The 24,592-nt window shown below is 36.0% G+C and overlaps 1 protein-coding gene across 1 annotated transcript in view; it reads left to right on the forward strand.

Annotated features, from left to right (window-relative positions):
- The first annotated feature begins 5,932 nt into the window (after window positions 1–5,932).
- The window catches only part of PRKACB (protein kinase cAMP-activated catalytic subunit beta), a 115,639-nt gene continuing 96,979 nt past the window's right edge, over window positions 5,933–24,592 (forward strand). Inside the window, exon 1 of the mRNA XM_017678305.3 lies at window positions 5,933–6,206. Within this exon, the coding sequence (XP_017533794.1) occupies window positions 6,161–6,206 (46 nt within the window). The 5' untranslated portion in view covers window positions 5,933–6,160. The remainder of the gene's footprint in view (window positions 6,207–24,592) is intronic.

Genomic DNA, 24,592 nt, shown 5'->3' on the forward strand with positions numbered 1-24,592 from the left:
ATCATTGGGGAGTACATTTTTGTGCCTGAATAACAGAATATTTCTGGTATATCTAATCAAAAAAAATTATGATTTTATAATGATATCCACAGCAATTTTTGGAGAGAAGAAAGGGTAGTCCCCTACAGAGCTACTGAGGAGAAATACTTCTTTTTACTAACACTGTTAAATAAGTAAGTCCTCTGTAGCAGACATTGTACTTATTGAGTGCTCAACTTCTAGTCCATCTTTTTGTGGTACTGGAAAATTTCTGCTTCTCCACGACGAGCCTCATGGGACTGCTAATCAGTTGCCTTGTTCTGGGTAAGAAGCATACATTTAACCTAAAGTAAGCCAGTTGAATTCTCTCCTGAGAAACTGAATTGTGGGAAAAAGAACCAGACTGAAAACAGTATTTTGTTGTGCTTTGGTTATTTTAGGGGAAAATGTTCAGCAGCAACTACTATTTCAACCTCTGGAGCTGCCAGTTTCCTGAGTATGTCAAGTCTGGTTCTTCAGCTTCCTTATCCTTCCTACAAGCATCTGTATAATCTTTCAATAAATTTGTTTTGCTTTTATTATAGTCAATCTCTAGCATGTTCAATTAAATTTATATCCCGTCTTTCTTGCTTGACCACTGTGACTGCATTTCCTGGTTCTCTTTCAACTTTTCTGACCACTCCAGGTTCCTACCACACTAGGTTCCTTGTAGGTCTTCCCTTTCTTCTGTTCCAGAACTTTCCATTCCTAGCTTCCTTTTTTTTTCTTTACATTTTCTCTCCAAATTCAGAGCTGTGGTTTTGATTCTCATCTTTATACCAAATTCACAACTCCGGTATTGACCTAACTCTATACTTGCCTGCTATTCATCATCTCCATTTAGAAGTCATACTACCAATTCAACCTCAGTATGACCTAAGTCATGCATCTCCTGCTAGTTTAAAAACTATTTGTCTCTTCTTCATCCCTGACCTCTATTATCCAGTCATCCAAAATGGAAAATTGAATAAGGGAAGTCTTTTTTATTTTCATTATATTGGACATGTCTTTTTTTCTATCCGTTATGACAATCTCCTCCAGAAAACTGCATTTTTCTCACGGCATGTCAGTTATGGTGCCCTGCCTGCTCTTGTCACAGGAGTGGTCACATGACCCATACAAAGCCAATATGCATAATATATGGATATTGGGAAAGAGAGGGCATTGTTCTTTAAATTGCTAAGCTGGATGGATGTAAATCTATCATGTGGAGAGTGCCTATTTGGTAGAATATAGTCAATATGTAAACAGAATTAGGGCACGCAGGTGGAGATCCATAGCCTGATTTCTTGGATCTACCTAAACCTAAAGCCATTGCCAATCTAGACCTTCCAGTTCTTTGTCCCCAAAATTCTGCTTATTTTTTCTTAAGCTAGTTTGAATGGGGTTTCTATCACTTATATTATACTATAGTGGTCCGGATTAACCTAGGTCAAAGATGGGCTTCAATTGTAAAAACTCAGATTTCGTGAAAGCTCTTGCCCCACCTGTTTGATGATTTCATGAAGAAGCAAATACTTTGCAAATTCGGGTATATTATTTTTGGTCCATACTGTCAAAAAATGCATAACACAAACTAAAATAGCAGAAATTTAGCTGAGTTTTCATAAACACACTAGTGAAGTCAGAATATCCAAAACAAGCAAACTTTTCTGAGAGATTGTATTAAGAAAGGAAATAAAGTCATTTTTTTCTCTCCTCATTTTCTTTTTTTCTTAAAATGCTTTCAGTTTGTTCCAGTCCCTATGCAAGAGAGAAGCTACAATTCCACTCTAAGACTAGCTCATTTTTGTTGACTTTGAGAGGGTTAATTAACCACACTCAACTATCTTAGTCTCCCCCCTTATAAAGGAATACCCAAAAAGATGAATACTGAACTCATAATAAATTTGCTATTGAAAAAAGGGATTAGAATTATGTCCAACAAGAAAAATTTGTACTGTACTAGAATTATTTGAACTGTTACAATTATAACTCATTTACTGTAAAATTACTCATTTTGGAAGTATTATTCTGCCTTTTGCCTGATATTTAATGTGGTGTCATTTGGTTTAGGACATACAATACTGTACAATGATGAAATCACTATGTGGATTGTTAGTTATGAAAAATAATCTTAATTTTATGATGGTTAAATAAATCTTCACTTGTACTTATTTAATGCAAAATACAATATAAAAACAAAATGACCTGGTCATATTTTCTGGTAATTATCAAGCTCAGTTTATCTGTCCTAGTGATTGTAAAGGAAAAACAAGCACTTCTGACATATATTAATTTTGAGGGTGTTTTATTTTAAAAGAACTTGGAAATCAAGTTGATACAGGTAAAAACTACAAAATAAATATGAATAACAATTTACTAGCTTTTTTCTCACTTTCTTGCTCCTGAGTGAAAAAGTGACTCTGGGAAGAAGGGGACCAAAGGCTCTTCCTTCCTAAGCCTTAGTTTTCTCATGTGCAAAATGGGGATTAAAAAACCTCATCTTCATGAGGACTGAGATCACAATGACCTCTCACAGTGATGGCATAAAGTCTAGTGCTCTGCGATTTACCATATGAGTGGCCTTGGCCTAGTTACTTCACTGCGTCGTCGATCTTTCTTTCATTCACTCCTTTGTAAAAGGGAGCTGAAGTAATCTGCTTTATGTAGGTTTGTTGTAGAGATCAAACATGGCATGGGAAAATACTTTTATAAAGTGGTAGAAAATGTGAGGATAAGTATTTCCATACACTGATGCAGTATGTAGTACTGCATGTTCTTAAATAAAATATTATATGGCAGGGGACTCAAACTCTTGTCTGTATGACTCTCTCCTTACTTTGCTTTCCTACGGAAACACAATATAGTTTACCTTTATACTTGTCTATTGGGTTATAGCAAAGTCATTAATGGCAAAGGATAGCAATTGCCCCATGCTAACTCCAATTAAGACTAAATGGACAGTTAATGAAAGTTCTGCCCCCTTCTAGAATGTAAATAAACAGCTTTTAAGATGCCACATAAACAGATTCTTATATAGTACTCTTCCAATAATGAAAAAGCAACTTGTATATAATTGCAACTAAATGACTGTGAATGTTAACTAATTGAAAATTATGTGTGAAACTATACTCTTAAAGTATAATCTTCCTTATATCAGAACATCAGTGAAAACTAATGTAACAGAAATAAAAGTACAAGGAGAAAAGAAAAATAACAAGATATTTCCATTTTTTAATCAGTTTTCTTTAACAATTAATTTCTTAACCAATAATAAAGTTAAATTGAGAAAGGGAGAAATTTTGTAATGCTAAGTTTTTTGCTTATTCATTTTCCAGAATGTAGTTATGATGTATTTCTCTAATAGCTATCAACTGTCTCCTTTGCAAATTAGTGATTTATCAAACAGATGACTGCCCTCTTATTAGATCCCTAGATTTCAAAATTATAAGGGGCAAATTATGCATGAAATCACTCTTTTGTTATTAAAGCTGGCCTCTAAAAAGGCATACATTTAAAAACTCATTCCTTGTTTTCTAGAAAGATAGCCTCCAGAATAAAGTATATAAAAAAGTCTGTCTTCAGTTTGGTATATATGCAGCTTAATGTGATTTACTGAACTTTCTGTAGAGCAAAATGTCACATCCACAACACAAAAGTAAGTGTAATTGGAAGGGTGTAACATTGGTGCAACATTGTTACCTGCTGACACAAAAGTCCAAATCCTTCCTTCTCTATTTTTATATTACTTGATCTAATGGAAACCCAGAAAACAATACAGTAGTTCCCCCTTATTTGCAAGGGATACGCTCCAAGCTTCTAGTGGATGCCTGAAACTGTGGATAGTACGAAATGCTTTATATATTATGTTTTTTCCTATACAGACATAACTATGATAAAGTTTAATTCATGAACTAGGCATAGTAAGAGATTAATAATAACTAATAATTATAACAATATAATCTAATAAAAGTTATGTGAATGTGATCTCTTTCTCAAATCTTATTGTACTGTACTCACCCTTCTCATGATGATGTAAGATGATAAAATGCTTAGGTGATGAGATGAACTGAGGTGAATGATGTAGATACTGTGATTTAGCATTAGGCTACTACTGAACTGATGATATGTTAGTATAATCTGCTTCTGGACCACGGTTGACCTGGGACCATAGTTGACTTTGGGTAACTATGGGTAACCTCAGGAACCTGAAACCATGGGTAACTGAAGCCTTGGAAAGGGAAATTGCAGAAAAGGGTGTACTACTGTTCAATACATTTCCCCAAGAAGCAAACTCATAGTGTATGTACCTTTTTAAGTCAATGGGATTTCAAATGGAAAGTAATTTACCACACCATCTACAGGATTTTGATCAACATGGACAGAAGGTCAGACTTTAGAGGCCAACTACCTAGACTCAAATCCTGCTTTGACCAGATAATACCTGTGACACCTGGGTAAGTTTAAGTTCTCTAGGTCTCAGTTTGCTCATAAATAAAATAATGATAGTAAAATTACATATCTCTTTGGGTTCTTGAGGATCAAATGAGTTACAACTTGTATAGTGCTTGGGATACAGTATACCTGATTGGGGGTAAAATTGTAATATTTCCATAATATCTCAATAAAAACTTGGTTTTTAGTGCATCTGCATATCAACAGTTCCTCAGAGGGTGGAGACAGGTTCATCTCCGTATCCATGGGTAATCACCTGGCTACTAGGGTTTATCTGAACTTGAGAGGTGAGGGGGAGTGCTGGTTTTGCTTCTGCAGGAGCAGTAAAGAGAGACGGCCTGGACTGCAGTTTGAAGCAAAAAGTGGGTTTTAAACTTTATTTCTCCCTTTGATTTCGGTTTTAGAGGTATTTTAACCCAGGATTTCCTCTCCCCAGACTTCACTGATATAGATATTAAATTAAAATTGGTAATAAAAAATAGCATAAAGAGCTTACTGAGAACCTTCTACAATTACCACTCTGTTTTTGTCTGTAATGAAAGATACATATTTTTTAAAGGTATGAGAATTGCCTCAGTTTGCTTTCAAGTCAACAGGCATCCATTAAACAAACACCTATGCCCCTATGTCTGGTACCTTGGTCTCTGCCCCTGGGGAAGTTAGTCTTTCTACACTAATTTGGAATAAATGCTCACAGTGCAAAGTTCAAATATATTAGAATGCCACATAAATTATCCAGTAAGTAAAGCTATCTGCAAATTCAAATGCTTTGTAGATGTATATTAATAAAAACGCAACTACCGATTGGGAAAGCCTTTATTTTGACATCGACACAGAAAGTTGCTAAACAGAATGCCACACATCAAAATCCGTGGGCGCGATCCCGCAAAATCACCGAGAATGAAAAGTGCCCTGAAAACATTAAGGGCTGCCTAACCAACGGGAGGGCCACCTGGTGGACTCCGCGAATACCTTAATCTCCGAGGTAAAGAACGGCTCCGAACTACGACCTCGATAAGCGACGAGGTCCAGATCGCTCCCGAGGCTAAAGTTTACCAGTCCACACAGCCCGAACCGAAACCAGGGGTAAGTCCTTCTACCCGACGGTGCGGCTCTCCGGCCGGTGGGGCTTGGGGAAAAGTAGCCTTTGAGTGGAGCCGCCGCGCTACCAAACACCGAGAAAGCTACCCGATCCCCGGCACTGCCGCTGCGGCCCCGACCCAGGGCACAGGGGACGCCAAGTCTCAGAGGCGCTGGGTTCCTCAGAGATTACGGTTCCTACGCCACACCTCGTATCTCCGGGACGCGCTCCAAACGCAAGCCAGGGCGACAGCATTCCAGCTCGGCGAGCCATGGAGGTGCCTGACAGCGTTACCGAGGTCCGCCTCCCGAGTCCTGGCTGTACATCACTTCCAGCGAGGGCGCACTAGGCCTCCAGGAGGAACCGGAAACGGGACCGGGAGGGCGGGGCTGGGGGGAGGGGAGTGTCTGCCCTCTGCCGCTGCGGTTGCCGGGGCTGAGGAGTTGGCTGAAGCCCTTCCGGGAGAACTGGCCTGTTCTTCCTGCCGGGACACCGGGCGCTAGCGTTCGGAGCTGTCACCGCTCTGACCGGTGCAGCAGCGGAACTTGCCTTAGCCTGTGGAGCAGCGGGCACGGCCTCAGGCCCCCTTTCCCTACCTGACCCCTTCTTTACATCGCTCTAGTCATGGGGAACGCGGCGACCGCCAAGAAAGGCAGCGAGGTGGAGAGCGGTGAGTCAGGGGCCGGTCTGGGTACCTCCGGGCGTGCCGGCGGGGCGTCCCGAGCGCCTCCATGGGTCGGAGGCCCGAGGCCGCGGGCATGGTCCAGGCCTCGCAGCGGCCGCTGGGAGCCGCTTGAAGGCGGCCCTGGGGACCAGCTGCCTTTCTCCTCCTTCCGCCGCCCCCCAGCTCCGGCTGGAGGGCTGAGGGCCAAGGGCCGGATGGAGAGAGCGAGGGAGAGGAGCGGTCGCTGCGATTCCCTTTATTACTAGGGCGAGGGGGACTCACACATTCTGGAGCACTTCCCCAAATATGGTCTGGATAAAGAAGTCCCTTGTACATCCTAGCCCTCGTCGTCTCCCTCAACCACCTCTTTGGGAGCCACAGGTAGTGCTGTGGGTAGAGTTGGCTCTTTTCCCTCCATCACTTTGGTCCAGCTCAGTCTTATCTTAAGGTAAGAGGCTGCTAGTCTGCCTTCCGCAGGTGAGGTTTATTCGGGGTGGGCAACTAGGATTTAGAGATCCTTCGTCTCTTCAGATTAGAAATGGAAAATAGAATAAGACTTAAAAGCACTTTATCCATTAAAAAAGAAAAGCAAGGCAGGTTTGCCTTTTCCTGAGACAGTAAAAAAACTGCTACAGTGTATGTAAAACTTAAAGGTCACCCAGTGGAAGTGTTTCCAGAATACAGTGAATTTCTTCTGAGAGCTGAAAGTGCAAGCGCTCTGCACTTCACAAAACAGTAAAAAATCAGGAAAATTGAATTTCTATGTGACTGTATAGCTTAATAGATAGATAGATAGATAGATAGATAGATAGATAGATAGATAGATAGATAGATAGATAGAATGAATCATAATGGTTGTGAAAGAAAAATTGGTTTGTCTTTGTCAGGTTCATCTCAGATTTTTAAATTCAGAGTGACAAAATAACAAATGCCATTTGTTAAATCACCAGGAGTAAATGGCATCTCAGCACTTAAGGAAATGCGTGATGGTTTATTCCAATTTGCTTTATATAGTATCATTTAGTATTTCTATGTTTCTAACATACTTTAGGTTTCTTTTGTAATTTAGTATGAAAGAAATACCGTTTTTCCCCCCCGAATCAATAGAACAGAATTGATTTGGAAAGATTTAGTCATTTTTGCTTAATGTGAATAATGAGATGAGGTTATATGGTTTATATTTCACCAGTAAGGTATTGGTGTTAATTTGCAGGAGTTCTGGAAAAGTTTGATGTACTCATAAAAATTATCAGTGAACATAATTCTGTATGTGATCCAGAGATTTTAAAAAAACAATGTAGAACTAGAACTTCAGTTATCTTTTTAAAAGTGCACGATGTAATAACTGTACAGAAAGTATAAAGAATGTGGAAGGTGTAAAGCATTATTTGTACCTGATGAGTTGTCATTTTGCTTTTAACTTATGCCTTTTTATCTTAATGATAAAACATGGGATAATTATTTTACAAGAAATGCTTGGCAGTTGAATCATGTTAGTGATTTTTATTAGCAAGTGCTGGCCTATGCAATGTTGATATATTAATAATGATAGTAGATTTTTCTGTGATCTGTATATATTTCTGTTTCTAAGTTACCAAAATAATTCTCCTATAAATAATACTGATTTGAAGCCCTTAGCTATGGTATAATCTTGGATTATTTACAGAAAACAGAATGGAAACTTTTAAATGTTTATCAAAATATATTTAAATTATTCCTATGAATAAATTCTTTCCTATGCTTTAACTATAGTGACAGGCTAGTTCTAGAATATGTTAGCCAGCTTTATGTGTAAGTTTATGCATGGACTCTAAGGTCATTAGAATAGTTTGAATAAATGTTTTGAAGTGATCCAAGAAAATAGCAAGTGATGTCTCATAGGCACAATTATTTGAAATGTCACATAGTGATCATTGTGAATTTTCATTTGCAACAATGCTATCAGATACATGTTGCTGCTGTTCTAATAGTAAGAAACAAAGAAATTTTATTGATATATCTTAAAACTTAAAGAGAAAACTTTTACCATCATATGCCTAACTGTTCTATTGTTTAAAAATTACTCTTGAAAAGATATGCATTTCAAAATTTGAATGTATTGTTTAAACTTAAGGTGATACATAAAAGCGTAAGCTTTTAGAAATGTAAGCGATCTTAGAGATCAGCTTGTATAATCAATCATTTCATTTCAAAACCAGAGTTTGCCTGTGAAGAAACTGGAGTTGAGATTATGCTATTGATGATTTCAGAATAAGGAATAGAATCAATCTGGTATCCTGACTCCATTCTGCATCACTTGATAATCAGCTAATGCATACATTTTCAAAATATCTACCAAGTGCGCTTAGTTTCACTTGGAGATCCTGTAAATAAAATATCAAGGTATTTACAACTACTATGAGAGAAAGTGTTCATGAAAAGGTTAACTGAAAAGCAAAATACGATAAGTGCTAACATTATGGTAAGTGAAATTAGAATTCTGCCAACTAGAAATAGGAAAATGTTTGAAATGATGATTAAAAAATATCAGGTTGATTAAGATTTGAGTTTTAGTTGGGACTTGCCTCATACAGGTGACTAGAGTTTAGTTCTAAAAAAAGTCCAGAAGAATGAAGCTGGACATAAAACTGTTTAAGAAAGGTCTTGGTTAGTTTTGATTATCTGTGCCTATGTTGTACTCTCTTGGAATATATCCCTCCATTCTTCGAATAAAACATTTTCTGGGATCACACTTGAGAGCTGGAGAGATTCCATTCTCATCGCCACAGTTTCAGGAGATAACATTAGGTTGGGTAACTATTCTACTGTAGTGAAGTAAGAAATTGTATTTACATGCCTTTAAACTTAATAAAAGAGCAATTCTTAATCATTACATGCCTAGTTGTCCTGTGTATTTTGTAAAAATTACTTTCAAAAATATATGTTTCAAAATTTGAGTATAGTTTTTTAAACTTTGCTAATACACAGAAACATACATTTTAGAAATATGGGAATATAATTCTCTGAGAAGTTTTGAACTTGTCATTCAAACTTGTTTTACTTATTCAGTCTTTTGCTTTTTACTTTACCTACAGTCATCAACATAAAAAAAGTATGCCAGTTATTTTAACATATGTGGGGATATTTTGCTTATTTCATTTTTAAATTAACATTAGATATACTACAGGTTTCCTATGGAGCTTTGTGTTACTACATTCTCCTGGCAAAATTATTAAAGCCTATGAGTGAAGTGTTGGTACAGAACTGGGTGTAGATTCTCCCATGACTGAAAGTAGTAGAGCACCATGTAACCTATTATTTACAAAATGATCTTTGAATGTTTTTCAGAGTATTTTTCTACCTTATTAAGAACTTAAAGGTTAGTAGAAATTAATCAAAGGAAGTCAACAGTAGACTAGGTTCAACCCAAATGCAAGTTTGGTAACAACTGGCATTTTTTGAGGGCTTACAATGTGCTAGGTTCTCCATGTGTTTTGCATACCTAATTTCATTTAATCTTTTCAGTTCTGTGAAGTAGTTTAGTATTTTTTTTTCTTTTTATAGATGAGGAAATGGAGGCTCAGTGAGCCAAGATGACTTGCCTAAGGTTGCACAGCTAGAAGGTCAAGGAGCAACATTTGAACCTAGGCATCCTAACCCCAGAAGCTGAAATCCTAACCACTGTGCAGAGAGCCTGTGTATCCAATTGAAAAGATTATTCTAAGATATGCAGAATAGCTTAGACTTTACTTTGTTTCAGTTTATTATCGATTATAGATTATTTTGATTGTTTTCAACAGTGACTTTATTTGTATATATTACATATCTTAAATGAGAGTTATTTTCCTTCTACTATTCTCTAAATTTAATTTCCTCATCTGTAAAATGAGGGTGAAGGATTAAATTACTTTAAAAATCTTTTCAGATTCAATATAGTATAATTTCAAATTAAGCCATATAAAATTAATTTTGTATACTTAAAGCCTTCAATACTGTTTGTATTTATTTTTCTCATTTATAAATGTATGTTCCCTTCCTGTTAATCAGCCAGCCAAAAAACTACTATTTGAATTTATATTGCTATTTTAAAAGTATCTAGAAATTTGCATTTTGCCATAGTTTAGAATAGCACTGTCCAATCAGACTTTCTGCTATGATGGAAATGTTCTATCTGTGTTGTCTAATGCAGTGGCCACTAGCTGCATGTGGCTATTGTGCACTTGAAGTATGACCAGGGAGACTGAGGCACTGAATTTTTAACTTACCTGTGGTAATTAGTGTTTGGTATATTAGACAACACAGTTTTAGAACATAGCTGTCTTTACGTATAATAAAATGCGAACTCATCATTCTGTTATCTTTGTAATTTGTGGATCCTTACAAGTGTGTGTAGATGAACAAAATGCTGGATTTACCTTTTCTCATACTAGAAGTTAACTTATTTCTGAAATATTTTCTCCAAATAAACATTTAAAAACTTTGTAAACAGATTATTATAGTTTAGTAATTTCTATGTAACTTATAAAATTAACTACAAAGTTAATTTCCTTATTGAGCTCTACTAAAATTAAAAATTTTTAGTTTTTAATATGGAATCCCAGTCAATGTATTTCATTGATAATTTTTATACATTTAAATGTTGATTAGGAACAGGTTTAGTCACCTCCTATCTTACTCATGTTTTTAAACATTCCACACTCATACATTTTTTAAAAGGAAAAAAAGTAGCAGATACTCGTTTCAATGTACTAGATTGGCAGAAGTACTTGGGAATAGTCTTCCTTGGGTTGAAAAATAAAGGAAAAGTCAGAACAAACAGCAACATTATTTGGTCGATAAATACATATGATCACCCAGTTCCATGATTCTGCCATTGGATATATCAGATAAATTATTGCTTTTCATTTCAGATAGCAAGATAGAGATATGAAAGACAGCTTAGAAAAGTTAAGCCATGGCTGAGTGGCAGAAACAGCATGTGAAAAGATCCTAGGTAAACCAGGATTACTGTTAAGATCCTGTCAGATAGTCAGGAGTTGATCATAAATCACTTTGATATTCTATTAAATTAATAAGATAAAACAATTAGTATAATTTACAAAATTGTCTATATACCTAGGTGATAAATATTAGTATACATTTGTGACCAAATATCCTTGGGAGAATAAATCTTTAAGTTTTTAATTTAAAAAATTAGGTTAAATAGAAAAATGTAGGATTTATGGGAGGTAAGTATACCTAGGTCAGTATATTATTATTTTGATTATTTTATCTTAACTAAAAAATATTCATTCAAGGGTGTTGTATCTTGTTCTTGTATTTGTTCATTTATTTATTCATTCCACATAATTGAGTTCCTAGTATGTGACAGACTCTATGTAAGTCTATGGGAATAAAGATTGAATAGGACACAGTACCTTCTCCAGAGTGCCTATATTCCAGAAAGGGGAGACAGACATGTCAACTATTTAATGGGTTAAAAAAAAACTATTATAAATGGTTTCATAAAAGTTCAGTGGGTAACTGATGGAAAGTATGCTTATTTCCACTGGAGTGGGAAGGGTGAGATTTAAAAAGGATTTCAAAGAGGAGTTAAGCCCTGAGCTGAATATTGAAAATGGTAAAGGTTCAACAGAGGGATTACAGGAGGGAGTATGTTCTGAGTAGACGGAGCACAAAGTGAGCAAAGATACAGAGGAGTGAAACAGCATGTCCTATTCAGGAAAAGGACGCAAGGAAGAAAATTTAGAGGATAGAGTTGTTGGTAGGAGAGAGGGAAGATTGTCTGAGACTGAAAAAAAGGGACAGAGGCTATACAATGGAAAAGATTTGAATTTTATCCTATAGACACTAGGGAGCCATGTAGACCTGGAAATAAGGGTGTGACATGATAAAATTCGGGCTTTAGAGAGATTAGTTTCGGGGTAATATGAAGATGAGTCACTATGGAAAAAGTAGAGTGGAGGCAGGAAGGTCAATCCTACCTAGGTAAGCCACTTGAGTGAAGGTCTGAAGGTGGTAGAAGTAGGGAAGCAAGAAAGGATCTGAAATTTGAGAAATTAGAAAAATAAAAATGAGTGGACTATACTTTACTGATTACATGTAGGTAATGAGGAAGAGGAGAAATTAAGAATAACTCCCAAGTTTGTAGCTTCTTTCCGTTTGTAAATAAGTTGTGATGCCAGTAATGGAGTCAGCAAGTGAATACAGAAGAGGAGCAGACTCGGGGTTGGGGGGCATATTGAACTCGAGGTACCTATGGATGGCATTTTTGAGAAATTATATCTGATTTGTTGTTTTATATGTGGATTGTTTTTATTCTAGCCATGGGGATTGGAGGGGGGAGGACCTTGGATGGTCAAGGGCTCTTTTCAACATTTCATCCTTACTTTGCTTCCCTTTTTAAGGATACCTGTTTAGAAACTATAGAACTAGAACATCTCATGTAATTCCTGTAAATTAAGAACTTTAGCTACTAAAAGTTTAGCTTTCTTGGTTTGTTTTAAAAAGAGTAAAAGCCAAAGCACTGATGAAAGCAGTGTACTTTTAAATAAATGAAATATCTTAAAGTCAGATAATATATTACCTTCATAATTAATATATGCATAAATAACATTTGCATAAGCTATTGATCTTTGTAGTCATGTGGAATAGTGAATAAAACATGTAAAACACTCTACCAACACATAAGTACTAAGTAAATACAGAGTCCTTTAAAATAGATATTAAAAAGTTAAGATGTACTTAAATAGTAAGAACATGAACTTAGTGTAAGAAAAATCTAAACTCTGTTTTCTAATACATTCTATTACTTCACTTTTGACAACTATTTTAATGTCTCCAAGCTATACTATAAAAATTGAGAAGAATGGATTTAATAATAAGGCTGTGGTCTTCTCCAGCTTTATAATACAACAACTCCAATGTATTTATTTAAAAAAAGAATGTACATTTAAAAAGTAGTTAGATGGGAATAAATCACAGAAGATTCTCATAAAATTAAGTGGAAGTGGCAAATGAGCTCAGTGTGAACCAATATAAAATAATATATCAGGAAAAAATTTTGATCTGTAATTAAAGAATGATAATATCTGAATTTTGACTTAAATAAATTTATGAATCACTGTATTAATCTTTGAAAATATTCTTATGTTCTACTACAAGTAAAGGGGCCATCTAAATGTTGGTTATCAGGGCAATGTATTGGAAATAAGATATAAAACATTCTATTCTTAATGTAAAACCTTTAGCATCCTTTGTATAGTTGTGATTTTCTGTTATAGCAGAGGCAGAGAAAATTGAGATCAGAGGCAGCTAATAGGAATAAGAGAATGCTAGGTCTGTTGCATTAGAATAAACTAAATTCTCCAGTCCAAAAAAATTATGGCTACGTGACTGAAGTATATAAATAAAGAAATAATACAGAAAGAAAATCTGGGATTGTTCACCTAAATTTTAAACACTAAAACTTGTGGGCATTCCTCAAAATTTATAAAAGAGAGTTGAACAAATAAAAGAAAGTGCAGTAAAAATCTTGATAAACTAGGTTTAGAGAATAAATATATTTAACTGCTTAGTTATTTATATTTAAAGGTAAAAACATTTGTAATTATATTCAGCTAGTATATTTTAGCAATTTAAAAATTGCTAGAAAATTTTAATTCTTTTTAACTCATTTATAGGTTTTGTAACCTTTTCAGCCCCTTACAACTTCCAAAACAGTCATCAGTATTGGCCAGTAGACCTTTTTCTTACCAATATTGAGGTGTATTACTTTAATGCAAATAATAATTTTTCCTGATATGGAGGGATAGCTTAAATTGCTTTAATTGACATTTAGGTATAGCTTATATTTTTATATTGATCTGTTGTAATTCATCTATCTGTACTTTTTTTTTATTTCTGAGGGTTGAGAAATAAAGAGTTGCCTTCATGTAGTTCATAGTCTAGTGGAAGATTTAGATAAGTAAAAGCACAATCATGAGAAATTTCTAGGAAGTGTAGTATGGGATGTTTCTTTTAGTAATAACTTGGTTTTTCATTTTTTAGTTATAATCTAAATTAGATTCAGTAGTGCTTTGTATTTATGTGACTGATTTTCTGAATCAAATTTGGGACTCTATAAATTTTATAGAGAGGAATGCAACTAAATGACAATTTGTAGTGATGAATGATGCACTAGTACATTGGGTACTAGGGATGCCTTAGGAAACCCAGTGTAGATGCCGTATCTTTATCTGACTTACTGTTACAAGGTGTAAAGCCCCAGGCTTTATGGTTATGGTTTAAGGTTGTGTGCCCTGTTGCCTAGTGTTCATATAATGGTAACTTTTCAGTAACTTCTGAAACTTGTTTTCTTTTAAAGCAGCTGTTGAATCTAAACAAGTCCTTGGTAAATCTGGACTTTCCATCTAGACTTTGTCCTAAAAAAATTAAAGTTATTGTCTTGAGATCACATTATTTTAGGTTCCTACTAATAAAATGAGTATTCAGTTTCTATAGCACTTGTTCTTAAGTAGATAACCAATCATGTAGCATCAGCAGACCATTGTGGCATGTGAGCCACAAACTTGAGAGAAATGTTTATACAGATATTACTTAACTTCTTTTGTAGGAGCCAGTTCTGCTGACAATTTAGATACTCTAGTCCAGTCCTACCTAGCTCAGCTCCCTAGTTGAGTAGAAGCCATGAAAGACTAAAATGGGGAAGAATACAAATCTCTCTTTTGGCTATATTCTTGAGGTTATTAAATAAGCCATATAGTTCAGCTGATAACATAATGCAGAGATAGAACATTTTTTTGTCATTCATTCAATCCATAAATAGTCATATTCTCAATCAGTGCTTATTGAGTGCCTACTTTGTGCCAGGCACTGTGCTAGTCCATACCTGCAGACATGTGAATAAAAAGACTTGGTTTCTCGCCTTAAGCTGGGAGACAAGTACATGCAGATATTTATGATAAATTATACAAAAATAATACAAATTATACAATGATACACAGTACCTGAGATTGATACTGGGATGGAAATACAACATAGGAATTTATATAGGAATAAGTATAAAATTTCTAAGATCATCTTGGGAAATAGACTATTACTGATGGAAGTAGAAACTGGCTTTGAGTCCCTTTGGGAGATATTTACATCTGTAATTGTAGTATTTTCACTAACATTGATTTCTCAGCTTCTTCTGCCACTACACATTGTGATCTGTAAAGGCAGAGACAGTATCTATCTTGTTTAAGTGTATTAATCCCTAAAATTTGGCATAGTTCCTGGCTCATAGTGGAAGCTAAACTCATGGGATAATTAAATGGATAAAAAAGTCTAGCCTCTTTTAGAAGTGTTTACCTCCACACCACCCTCCAGTTAGGAGGTACTTTATAATATATTGACTGTTTGGGCACAGTATTGATTTACTTGATAAGAGGATGTCAGTTTTCCTCTCAGCACGTAGTTTATTCAACATTTTTCTATTAAATTATATTACTTTAATTGGTAAGGAGAGGTTAGTTTCAGGCTTCAGGTTGGAAGACACTGGATTAGAAAAAAATACACTCCCAATATCTTGAAAAATCCTGTCTCATTTGAGGCCTGCTATGATCTGAATATTTGTAGCTCTCCAAAATTTGTATGCTGTAATCCTTACTCCCAAGATGATGGTATTAAAAGTTGGGACCTTTGGGAGGTGATTAGGTCAGGAGGGCAGAGCCCTCATGAATGGAATTAGTGCCCTTATAAAAAGAGGTTCTGGAGAGCTCCCTTGCCCCTTCCACCATGTGAGGTTATAGTGAGACCTTAAAGTGAGAAAACAGCTACCAGTGATGAGGTGGGCTCTCACCAGACACCAAGTCTGCCATCACCATGATCTTGAACTTCCAGCCTTCAGAACTGTGTGAAATAAATTTATTTTGTTTATAAGCCACCTAGTCTATAGGTATTTTGTTATAAGCAGCCCAAACACACCAAGACAAGGCTTCTACCATTCAGCTGTACCACTGTTCCCCATCCTTCCTGATCTCATTTACCAATCTCTTGCTCACTTCTCTTTATTCATCAGAAACGATGACACCTGGTTCACAGGTTCACCTGGTTCTGTACTCTAAGCCCTGCATTTATCCTGGGGATTTTGAATTCTATGTACATGATCCAACCATTACCATTGCATTTCAGTTCCTTTTTCATTTCAGAGAGCCATTCTCACCAAGAGCTTTGTCATATTCACTAACTGCTGTAGCTTCAGTGTGGCACATCATTATCTGATCACAGTGTCCTTTCCTTTTTGCTTTCTCTTTAAATATTCTCACTATGATCATTCTTTGTGACATCTCATCCACTCATCCATCAATCCTCTCACTTTGTCATTTCCTTCTTAATCAGTTTAGATTGTGATCCCCAAAATCCCTTATACTTTTGTATTTTTTTCTCATCTTACTGATAAAAGCCTGATAAACTCAACCATCTGTTTTTCAGTGCTTTTAGCCAGGAAATAAGCATTTCTACAAAGAGCCACATAGATGGATACTATAAATTCAACCTCAAAAGGGCTGTTAGCATGATCTGGCAGTTTACGACATTTCTCTAATCAACTCTGTCATAAAGTCTTCACAATTTCTATTTCATTCCCTTCTCTTTCCACTTCTGAAATCCCCAATTGCCTCTCTTCATTCTTTTTTTTCAATTTATTTTTTATTGTATCTTCATTCTAAGCAATGATCTTGCCTACTATTTTGCAAAGACAGTAAGTTGTCATACAAGAACCTTTTCAACGCCCTTCTATCAAACATCTATATCCTGTATTTTAATCTATCTTGTTATTCTGTTACAATAAAGGAGTTGTCTTAATTTATCTTGTTACATCACATGTATCACTCCTATATTTAGTAGCTTAAAGCAAAGACATTTATTTTGCTTACAAATGTGTGATTTGGGTAGAACTCTACAAGAACATCTCATCTCTGCAGTAACTGACAGCAGCTAGCTGAGGTGGGGCCTAGAATAACCTAAAGACTTGCTCATTCACATGTCTCGTTGTTATGCTCACTGTAGGTAGTTGGAACCTTAGCTGGAACTTTCAGCTGACACCTACTCATGACCTCTACATGTAGCTTGGACTTTCTTATAACATTGTGGCTGGGTTCTAAGCAGAGGGGGAGAGCCAGGTGGAAGCTGTATCACCTTTTGTGACATAGCCTCAGAAGCTAAATATTGTCACTTTTATTGCATTCTGTTCATTAGAAGCAAGTCACTTAGATGAGTCCATATTTAAAGGAAGGTGAATTAGATTCTATCCTTTTGATGGGAGTTAAGAGATACTGTATATCTTTCTCTGGAGGCCAGTCCTGTATAATTACTTTGGATACCATCCCCTTCGTCTTTCCCAGGAATCTTACACTGTTTTGTATTCTTCTCTTTTATATTCAGCCTGTTGTGTTTGTTTTAAAAATGTGCTCCCCTGTTTTTCTTTAATTTAATGTTTTGCTTTTTAACTCTACATTATCTTCCTTTTTTAAATCTCTCACCTATTAAAATCAACTGGCCTGTGATTTATAGTACATGCCCCATTTCAGTTGTCTTTGTTGTCCAGGCAATGTGTTGGGTAAAGCATGAGGCCGAGGTAAAAAAAAAAAGGGTGGGAGGGAGAAAGTGTTCTTTTTTCTCTTCCTGCTGTTATAGTTACTTAAATCATGATGCAGAGAATGTAACCTACACTTAATGCAGTTCAGCTTTTAGAATACTATGAGTTTGAAAGTAGTGGTCTGCCTGTATTTCAATATGTTACAAAATAAAAACATAAAAAATGTTAAAATGAGGGCAGGACAAGTGGCTGGAAGTGTATGTAAGGAGGTAATTATAATGCTTGGCCTTGGAATTTATGCCTTTTAAGGAGGAAAAAGAAGATATTAGGGTATGAAATACAGTGAAAAGGATAGGAGATCTTGGTAAGGCCTGAAAATTGTTGAAATTGAAATATTAAAGAAAATGAGCTAAAAACATGGTTGTCAGAGAGAGTACAGAATAACTTTTAAATAAGTGTCTAAGGTAGGGTTGGGTGGGAATGTTCATATTAAATGGATATAGAAATTAAATTAGAAAAGTTGGACTAAATGCATACTCAATGAGCATGTATTTAAATGAATTACAAGTAGCCCAATCTTTGTAGAGTTAAATATAAGAACTATTCTCATATGTACAAAGTACTCATTAGAAGTTCTATTAAAAATCTTAACAAAGCACTTAAGATTTTTGATTTTTAACTATGTAATTTTCAGATAACAAGACTATATTAAATATTTTAATGGCATGAGTTTTCAATTAGTGGTATATAGCTAAAGACAAAGTATGTTGGTTTGTACTTACACTACAGTTTAAATGTGTATCTCTTCCTTGAGTCTAAAAATATTGATACTCGTATAGTTAAATAGGAATGTATTTTTCTCTGAGAAATATAGCTTTTACTAGTAGCAAATCTAAATGTATCTAATTGAGAAAGGAATGGAATTTTAAAAAAATTCCCTCTCCTTTCTTAAAAAATTTAATTAACTGAATATCTTTTGAGAATTTAGAAGCTTGCTACTTCAGTGGTCAGAGGTTATTTGCCTGGGCTCTTAATAATAGTAACTTGGTGAGATCCAGAAAGTAATAAAAGTGTTCTCAAAGAGGCAATAATAGATGCATTGTTATTTTCAAAATTTTTCCTAGTCTGCAAAATGGAGAGAGTGCTGAGTCATAAGATTTAGAGATCATATATGATGTGTTTCTTTTGGCTTCTAGAAGGTGATCAATAAATAGTAGGCTGGGCACATTCTTTTAACAACTTCTCTGAATTGCCAGTCAATGGACAACTGGAAACAGCAGATTAATCTACTGGGGTGATGTTATATAAGGTTTAAGGAGCTGATTTTCATTCATATCCTGGGGATCATCAATAATAAAAAGATAAAAATTCAGGGGGAAATTTTAGTTACCCATAAAAATTTTTTAAGTTACATAAAACAGCATATATCATTTATTTCTCACAATAACCCTATACAGTAGATACTATTATTACCATTTTTTCTAGTTAAGAAAACTAAGGCTTGGAAAACTAAGTCACACAGCTAGTTAAATGGCAGAGTTGTATATGATGCAAACTTAGACAATCTGATTCTAGGCCCTCTACTCATAATCACAGTGTTATACTGCTCCCCTAACATGATGGTAATTTTCTTTTAAAATTTGTGCATTTGAAACTGTCCCACAATCCAAAGAGCCCTTGGTAGATCTATCTACCTATTCATCATCTTTTTAGAATATGACTTAGCTTTACCTGTATGCCAGTCAGTACTATATGTATAACTCCTTTAATCTCCACACCCCTCTCAGGTAGGAACTATGATTGCTCTTATAAGAGGAAATTTAAGAACAGAGAAGTTAAGTAAATTATCCAAAATCACATGGTTAGTAAGTAGTGAAGCTGGGATTAGAACCCAGATAGTCTTTAGAGTCTGCACTTTTAACTATTATTCTAACCGGCCATTCGTAATAAACATACTGACTTGGTACTTTGTTTTTTGTTTTGTTTTTCATTTTTATGTCATGGATTTTTCCATGCAATCAGATATTATTCTGTAGGTTTTTTTCCATTCAGTATGTTGTTATTAAAATAATAACATATTTAATTCTTCCCTTCAACAGTAGCCATTCTGTACTTCTAATAGTATTAATTAGTTTTGCCTGTTTTATAAATATAATCATACAGTATGTACTCTTTTGTGTCTGCCTTCTTTTGCCTGACTAGGATTTATCCCTCTAGTTGAGCATTGTTGGAAATTGTCCATTCTCTTTGCTGTATTGTTTTCCATTGTTTGAGTATATCACAATTTATCTATTCTGCTCTTGAGATGTGGTAAGTTTCCATTTTGGGGCTATTATAAATGGTGCTGCTGTAAGCATTCTGGTGCATGTATTTTGGTGGATATTTATGTGCATTTCTATTGAGTGTATACCTAGTTATGGGCATTCAACTTTAAAAAATATGATCAAATAGTTTTCTAAAGTGGTTGTACCAATTTGCATTATTACCAGCATTCTTTGACAGTTTCATTGTTCAACATTCTCACCAACTTTTAGTTTTTCCTTTAATTTTTGCTTCAGCCATTCTTGTGGAAATTACAGTAACATTTTTATGACTACATAGTGTTCCATTGTATGGATATGTACTATGTTTTTTTTTTTTTTTTTTTTTAACTTTCCATCAAAACTGCCCTGAATATATTTTTTTTTTTTTTTTTTTGAGAGGGCATCTCTCATATTTATTGATCAAATGGTTGTTAACAACAATAAAATTCAGTATAGGGGGGTCAATGCTCAATGTACAATCATTAATCCATCTCAAGCCTAATTCTCGTCAGTCTCCAATCTTCTGAAGCATAACGAACAAGTTCTTACATGGTGAACGAATTCTTACAGAGTGAATAAATTCTTACATGGTGAACAGTACAAGAGCAGTCATCACAGAAACTTTCGGTTTTGATCATGCAATATGACCTATAAACCATCAGGTCAAATATGAATATTCATTTGATTTTTGTACTTGATTTATATGTTGATCCCACATTTCTCCTATTATTATTATTATTTTTATTTTTAATAAAATGCTGAAGTGGTAGGTAGATGCAAGATAAAGGTAGAAAACATAGTTTAGTGCTGTAAGAAGGCAAATGTAGATGATCAGATGATCAGGTGTGTGCCTATGGACTAAGTATTAATCCAGGCTAGACAAGGGCAGCAAGACATCCACGGATGCAGAAGATTTCTCTCAAAGCAGGGGGGGTGAGGTTCTGAGCCTCACCTCTGTTGATCCCCAAATTCTCACCTGATGGCCCCCCTGCGACTGTGCCTGTCTTAGGTTGTTCCTCCCTTGAGGAATCTTACCCGTCTCTGGCTAACCAGTCATCTTCCGGGGCCATACAGGGAAATGTAAAGTTGGTAAGTGAGAGAGAAGCCATATTGTTTGCAAAGGTTAGCTTTTTACTTCTTTGCAGATTTATGCCCTGTGGCTTCTATGCCCAGCACTTGTCTCGAGGTATCTTTACCACCTGGAGGAATTATGATACTCGGTAAATTCGATATGAGGCACGAATTCTATTTAAAGTTTGTAATTAGGAAGGAAGAAGAAAAGCTATAGATGTAGCATATGAAGGAAACTTGGGAGGATTGATTATTTCTTTGACATATCTTCTTGTATAGTACCTTAAGTATGTATAGGTTTTAAACTACTAACTAATTTGCACACACATATTAACATAATAGGAATACGGTGACATAAACAAAGCAAATCTATAATTACCAGCCATCTCCAGTGAAGCCAAGAAAACCATTTAGGCACCCTAGGCATTTGTGAAAATTTATCTATGATATGATGGATATTTTCCAACTGTACTTGAACCATCAGACAAATTAAAGCAGCCCATTTCTGGGATCTGTTCACATCCCATATGTTCTTTTAACCATAGATAGTCTATAGTCATGAGATTTTGGGGTGCTACAACTTGCACCCCTCCCAACTCCTGGTTGAGTTCCAACAGTACAGATCCAGTCAAATTCGTTGTCTCACTGTATGCACATGCCAGCCTAGACATCTCCCTCCTCCTTCTTATGGCAAGTCCAGGAGATGGTGGGCTGGATGCAGCCACAACCGCAGCATCGTCCGGATCCCTGTGGAGGCTTTTTGATGATCATCCCCCGGCACGAGTCCTCCAGAGAGTGCTGATGCCGGAAGCTCCTCCTCATATCGTATCTTAGTTCATTTTCTGGGTATCCAAGCTAGGCCTTGATCTTCTGCGTAGAAACAAACAGACCCTTTGCCCACACTTTGACATGCCCTCTATACCACTGTGCAGAACTCATTGGAGGTCAGCACACAGTAACTGCTTTTTTTTTTTTTTTTTAATTAAGAGAAAGGAATATTATCAGAAAAGAGTACCTCCATAGCTGATCATCTGACACCCTTTAAGTGATCAACATTAAGGATATTTAAAGCATGCGTTGATCTTTGATTTACCAATAGTTTTATCCTGTTAAGGAGTAATCCCCCTTTTCTTTCTTTCTTTCTTTTTTTTTTTTTTAAATTTTTAATCTACACTTACCTGAAGAATACTATGTTTACTATGCTCTCCCCTATATCAGGTCCCCCCTAACAACCACATTACGGTTACTGTCCATCAGCTTAGCAAAATGTTGTAGAGTCACTACTTGTCCTCTCTGTGTTGTGCAGCCCACCCTCCCCTTTCTCCCTCCCCCCCCATGCATGCTAATCTTAATACCCCCCTTCTTCTTCCCCCCCCTTATCCCTCCCTGCCCACCCATCCTCCCCAGTTCCTTTCCCTTTGGTACCTGTTAGTCCATTTTTGGGTTCTGTAATTCTGCTGCTGTTTTGTTCCTTCAGTTTTTCCTTTGTTCCTATACTCCTCAGATGAGTGAAATCATTTGGTATTTCTCTTTCTCCGCTTGGCTTATTTCACTGAGCATAATACTCTCCAGCTCCATCCATGTTGCTGCAAATGGTTGGATTTTTCCACTTCTTATGGCTGAGTAGTATTCCATTGTGTATATGTACCACATCTTCTTTATCCATTCATCTACAGATGGACATTTAGGTTGCTTCCAATTCTTGGCTATTGTAAATAGTGCTGCGATAAACATAGGAGTGCATCTGTCTTTCTCAAACTTGATTGCTGCGTTCTTAGGGTAAATTCCTAGGAGTGGAATTCCTGGGTCAAATGGTAGGTCTGTTTTGAGCATTTTGATGCACCTCCATACTGCTTTCCACAATGGTTGAACTAATTTACATTCCCACCAGCAGTGTAGGAGGGTTCCCCTTTCTCCACAGCCTCGCCAACATTTGTTGTTGTTTGTCTTTTGGATGGCAGCTATCCTTACTGGTGTGAGGTGATACCTCATTGTAGTTTTAATTTGCATTTCTCTGATAATTAGCGATGTGGAGCATCTTTTCATGTGTCTCTTGGCCATCTGTATTTCTTTTTTGGAGAACTGTCTGTTCAGTTCCTCTGCCCATTTTTTAATTGGGTTATTTGTTTTTTGTTTGTTGAGGCGTGTGAGCTCTTTATATATTCTGGACGTCAAGCCTTTATCAGATCTGTCATTTTCAAATATATTCTCCCATACTGTAGGGTTCCTTTTTGTTCTATTGATGGTGTCTTTCGCTGTACAGAAGCTTTTCAGCTTAATGTAGTCCCACTTGCTCATTTTTGCTGTTGTTTTCCTTGCCCGGGGAGATATGTTCAAGAAGAGATCACTCATGTTTATGTCTAAGAGGTTTTTGCCTATGTTTTTTTCCAAGAGTTTAATGGTTTCGTGACTTACATTCAGGTCTTTGATCCATTTTGAGTTTACCTTTGTATATGGGGTTAGACAATGGTCCAGTTTCATTCTCCTACATGTAGCTGTCCAGTTTTGCCAGCACCATCTGTTGAAGAGACTGTCATTTTGCCATTGTATGTCCATGGCTCCTTTATCAAATATTAATTGACCATATATGTTTGGGTTAATTTCTGGGGTCTCTAATCTGTTCCACTGGTCTGTGGCTCTGTTCTTGTGCCAGTACCAAATTGTCTTGATTACTATGGCTTTGTAGTAGAGCTTGAAGTTGGGGAGTGAGATCCCCCCTACTTTATTCTTCTTTTTCAGGATTGCTTTGGCTATTCGGGGTCTTTGGTGTTTCCATATGAATTTTTGAATTATTTGTTCCAATTCATTGAAGAATGTTGCTGGTAATTTGAGAGGGATTGCATCAAATTTGTATATTGCTTTCGGCAGGATGGCCATTTTGACGATATTAATTCTTCCTAGCCATGAGCATGGGATGAGTTTCCATTTATTAGTGTCCCCTTTAATTTCTCTTAAGAGTGACTTGTAGTTTTCAGAGTATAAGTCTTTCACTTCCTTGGTTAGGTTTATTCCTAGGTATTTTATTCTTTTTGATGCAATGGTGAATGGAATTGTTTTCCTGATTTCTCTTTCTATTGATTCGTTGTTAGTGTATAGGAAAGCTACAGATTTCTGTGTGTTGATTTTGTATCCTGCAACTTTGCTGTATTCCGATATCAGTTCTAGTAGTTTTGGAGTGGAGTCTTTAGGGTTTTTTATGTACAGTATCATATCATCTGCAAATAGTGACAGTTTAACTTCTTCTTTACCAATCTGGATTCCTTGTATTTCTTTGTTTTGTCTGATTGCCGTGGCTAGGACCTCCAGTACTATGTTAAATAACAGTGGGGAGAGTGGGCATCCCTGTCTGGTTCCCGATCTCAGTGGAAATGCTTTCAGCTTCTCGCTGTTCAGTATAATGCTGGCTGTGGGTTTATCATATATGGCCTTTATTATGTTGAGTGTACTATGTTTTTTAA

This window comes from Manis javanica, chromosome 4, assembly GCF_040802235.1.
Source record: "Manis javanica isolate MJ-LG chromosome 4, MJ_LKY, whole genome shotgun sequence".
In the NCBI taxonomy this organism is placed as follows: Eukaryota; Metazoa; Chordata; class Mammalia; order Pholidota; family Manidae; genus Manis; species Manis javanica.